Raw genomic sequence first — 4,682 nt, 5'->3', positions numbered from 1 at the left:
TAACGAGAACCAAACAAGTCGGAAGGATTGGAATCGGACTAAAACAAAAAGAGAGAACCTTTAGGAGATACAACCCAGCAAAAGAGATAAAGTGATCTAGTAAGGTGAGCGTAAGGAGAGATTGTAATCTTCCTTCCCACTTTATTAAGAAGCGGCTCTTGTGGAAGTAGGCATCATTGGCGAACCACGGTAAATCTTTGTGTTGTGGTTTGCTTTTACCGCTTTACATTATTATCACATTGTTAATAGTTGTTTAGCGAGTTGGGCATGTTAGTATAGGTTGTAGTTGATATTTAGAATTTATCTGGAGTTGAATTGTGTTCATACAAGTTATCTGTGTAGTGGGGAACCGATTGGTATTGGTGTAATCCCCAACACTAAGTTGCACATTTCCTTTGTACACATGGTCAATCACGGTAGTGGCACTATACAATTGGGAAAAAGGTCTCATTTTCTTCCTCTATATTGTCTTGCCACTTTAAGTTATGATACCATGCCTGGGTTTTTCTTTGTTAGTTTCTGATATTTTAATCTCGGGTTTATGTTATACTCATTCACTTGTGACATAAAAAAGATAAGAGGTTATGGAAAGTTCAATGGTGAAGAGAAATACAAGTTGTTGTACAGGCGAAACGCGGTGCAAAGGACTGCCATATCTTCCTTTCGAGATAGTTTTTGAGATTTTGTTAGTTCTTCCAGTTGAGTCATTGGTTGAATGCAGGATGGTGTGTAAGGACTGGTATCGTTTAATCCACAATCCTCACTTCGTTGACTTGCACATGAGCCAATCCATTTCTCGTGAACAACATCGTCGTTATGTCCTAGTTCCGCAAGGTTGTAGTCATAAGCTTTCTATATATTCTTTGGTAGAGCAAGGAGATAATTGTTGGAGTGCTTTTGAGGAGATTCTGATGTCAGAAATTCAAGTGGGGTTGTACTTCTACATTTTTGGTTCTTGCAATGGCTTACTTTGTATAGCTCAAGATTGCGTTTATAGACGCGGCTTTGCTTTCGTAGATCCTGTTTTGATCTGCAATTTAAGTACTCGAGAATGTGTGAAGCTGCCTGCAAGTACAGACCCTCTCATTGTTACCAATCCAATTACAAGAAAACAGATGGTTATGCCAAAAATACATCCGGAAGTTGATCTTTTGCAGCAAGATATAGGCTTTGGCTATGACCAAGTGAGCAAGAATTACATAGTGGTTAGAGCTTATTTTGTATTTGACGAAATTGACTACATATGTTGCGTTGGTGAGATCATGACTATAGGAGAAAGCTCTTGGAGAAGATTTGAATTTCCTCATGCTATATACTGGGGTTATAGGCCTGGAATACTATTCTTGGATCATCAACAGCTTGGCTAGTCGTTCTTGTCTTGATAACATCCTTGTTTTCAATATTCATAGTGAGGAATTCAGTACCATTAAGTTTCCTCCTTCTGTGGAAGTAGAGACTGAGGAGAATTCTCGGCTGCTAATGAACTTTAAAGGTTCTTTGGCGTTGGTTGAATACGACAAATCAAACACTCGCGTATGGCAAATGATTAATGATAACTGGATCTGTCACACAATGATCAACCTTGTGTTTTTTCCTTTGGGTACAAACATAAATGATAGTAAATTGTGGGGGGTACAACCCCAGAGAGGGATGTCTCTTGCTCTCTGACACAGCAAAGAGAAAAACATTCAAAATCGAGGTATCTAAAGCCCATGTTCATTTCTTACAAGTTCTTTTGTTCCAAGTTTGATCTCTCCCAAGGCTGTTATGAAGGGCAGTACACAATAACTTAAGCCCAGAGGCCGTTTTGCATATTGGCAAGGTAACTTCTTCGGATCCTAATTCTAAATAGTTAATATATGCATGAGACCCCATAACTCCAGTTATGTCAAAAGCATAGGCGATCCTGAGTTATGCACTAATGCATAAGAGCTCCTTAGGCACGCAGCACACTCAGGCATTAAGATTGGAAGGCACAAGTGACAATTACATTGTACTGGTACTTGTGCATACAAACATAGTTGATTGCATATTTGGTTGCTAGTTTCGAATGTGTGTAAGTTCTTTCTTCTATATTCTAGGTTTTGATGATTTTTCTCGCAATATATGCGTAAACTAGTGAATTCTTGTTATATCGTTGGGTCTTTTCCTTTGTACTTATCGTGAATTTGGGATAAAGAAAAAAAAAACTTGGAGTTGAGAATCACGGTAATGGCACTGCATTAGTAGATAATTTGTTTTAAAAGAATTTGGAAATTAATTAAGTAAATCGTGTAATTGAGAAAAGTTGGACTGGATTTAGTTTGTATCAAGTTCAACTATTTTAGCATTCTGCTAAAAATTTAGCGGAAGTTGCATGATTATTGTTTCAAGAGGGCATGAACTGCAATGGTAAGCTTATCTGAAGGACAGAAGGATTGCCAAAAGAAATTTGGGTAAAAATAAACTGGAACGCCCCTTGCAAATGACTAAAGAATCAAAAAGAATTGCGAAAAAAATGTTTGGGTAAGAGGTAACAGACTGCAAGACCAAAGAGATGATCAGAACTTTGCGTCTGTTAATGTTACTCTAACGCATAATAATGGGACCTGGAGAAATGCAGCTTTTAAGGCAACAGATCATCAACTACAAGTGAACCTAACAAATATAATAGAACTGTAAACAAGGCTTACAAATCTTCGTGGTTAACTTGGTGCAGGAGAACGCAGGATTCCAAATTTTCAGCACCAAAAGAAATATGGCAATTTACAAATACTAACTACATCAAACGATCTCACATCTTTAAAATTTGAAGAGAAAGGGAATTGTGAAGGCGAAGAATCTAGCCTAACAACTAGGGATTTAAGTAGCTCTCAATTCAAATGATGCTTCTTGTGGACATCATTTGGAATAGGCAACTAGTCTTAAAGTTTAAATGTCAGCAGAATTATTTTTTTAAAAGCCATTGAAAAATGATAAGGGCATAAAACATCACTTGGATTAATGTACTCAAATAGAAAGATATCTGATCTTCCTACTTGCATCCAGCATAATCTCCCCAATGACGGAGAACACAATAATTTGCATCTGAAAAAAGGTAACTACAAAACTCATAAACATGTTTTATTATCTTGTTGGATAAGAAACAACATACCAGGCACAACAAGGACTGCTATGCAATTGTTGGATCTATTAATCATTTACAGGTTTACACAACTACAGAAGCCATGGAGAAGAGGTAACAATCATCTTGTATACAAATACAATAGCTTAAAACAAAAGAAGATGGACAAAACAGAGATTGTAATCAGTAGATACAGACGCTGCAGAGAAAATGAATGAAATTTGAATTTAGCAGGTTCTGGGCAAAACACAATTTAATTCAAAATGGGAAGCCTTTATAAGGGGATGTCCTCGAGGATTCTGCCAAAATTTTAATGTCCTTTGCCTTTGTGTACAACTTCATCAACTCAGCAGTGACATCCTTGGATTGACCAGTAATAAATGCCTTGAAGAATCGAGGCTCCGTCATCCTGAATGCTCTAAACAGGTCCAGCCCTTTTACTTGTGGATGCAAGCACATAGTTCTGATCTTTTCTGCAACGACAAATCGAGGCCTCAAGACAGACTCCAAATTGAATAACAAGAGAAATGGATACTGAAGTACGACAGTGGCAGGGAGATTCAAGGTCCCTATAACAAAAGTCATGTTCCTCTGGACCTTGTCCCCCGACAGCGTAAGCAACAATGGAGATCGACCAAAAAGCACCATCACTTGGTCACAAGAGAAACCAAATTTTTCAAGATTTGCCACCTTTTCACGGATAGTTTCAAGACGGGAGATGGCGATGAGAGTGACTATGTGCTTGTACATTTTTGAGTTGTTGGAGAGACCAGTCTTGTGTATGTACTCAAGCTTCTCACCATTGAACGAGGTCCGCGGAATCAACATGGGACGAGAAATGAGCAAAGGAACCAAGTCTTTTCGGCTAATTCCCAACCCTTCATAGGAGGAGACACAACGTTTAATATCCTTCTCTAAGTTGTAAACAAGGAGTGATGGATTCCGAACAATAGCTTTGAGAAGCCCCTCCTTTGATCCAAAAAGGGACTGTAGGAAATCAATGCGGTTGTCAAAGTCACAACTGATTTTGGAATTAAGAAAACGGGGACGGCAATTGATCATCTTAACAAGGTCAGAACTAGTGAGTCCCAAGCCAAGGAGTATGTCAAGCTTGGAACCAAGAATGGTGACATTGGCTTTGAGCAGCGAAGGTTGTCGGAGAAAAATCTTACTGATTTCAGCATCATTGCAACCACATCTCTTGAACAATTGGGTAGAATCTTTGGGGTAAAACAGAGGAGAGGAAGAAACATTAATTGAAGTTAGGACTTTGGGGAGTGGAGTAGAAGACAGAGAAAATATAAAAGATGTCGGAGGGTGAGAACATAGAGAACGGAGTTTGCTAAAAGCCAACATTGCCTTCGTTCTTTTTGATGCAACAAATTTATATTTATACAAGAAAAAAACAAAAAATTAATCAGTAATTACAATGAAATGAAAAACAAACCTTTCAATTAAAATAATCAGATTACTCGGGTTTCTTTTTTATGTCTACGAAAATTAGGGTTTATGAGATTCTACAAAATGATCAAACTGGTCTTGGGCCCGGGCCTGTTACTCTTAAGACCTGGACTTGTTC

The 4,682-nt window shown here is 38.1% G+C and overlaps 2 protein-coding genes across 2 annotated transcripts; one reads left to right on the top strand and one right to left on the bottom strand.

Moving 5' to 3' along the window:
* The first annotated feature begins 722 nt into the window (after window positions 1–722).
* Window positions 723–1,367, top strand: LOC147498411 (uncharacterized). Its single transcript, XM_086563226.1, has one exon. The coding sequence runs from the start codon at window positions 723–725 to the stop codon at window positions 1,365–1,367; it is 645 nt and encodes a 214-aa protein (XP_086419352.1).
* A 1,714-nt stretch (window positions 1,368–3,081) lies between these two features.
* LOC147498410 (uncharacterized) lies at window positions 3,082–4,468 on the bottom strand. Its single transcript, XM_086560393.1, has one exon. It carries the CDS (start codon window positions 4,457–4,459, stop codon window positions 3,362–3,364), a length of 1,098 nt encoding a protein of 365 aa, XP_086416519.1. The 5' UTR covers window positions 4,460–4,468; the 3' UTR covers window positions 3,082–3,361.
* Between the last annotated feature and the right edge of the window lie 214 nt (window positions 4,469–4,682).

The sequence above is a fragment of the Coptis chinensis genome, chromosome 5 (assembly GCF_015680905.1).
Source record: "Coptis chinensis isolate HL-2020 chromosome 5, ASM1568090v1, whole genome shotgun sequence".
Classification (NCBI taxonomy): Eukaryota; Viridiplantae; Streptophyta; class Magnoliopsida; order Ranunculales; family Ranunculaceae; genus Coptis; species Coptis chinensis.
This window is presented reverse-complemented; position numbering and strand designations above follow the sequence as displayed.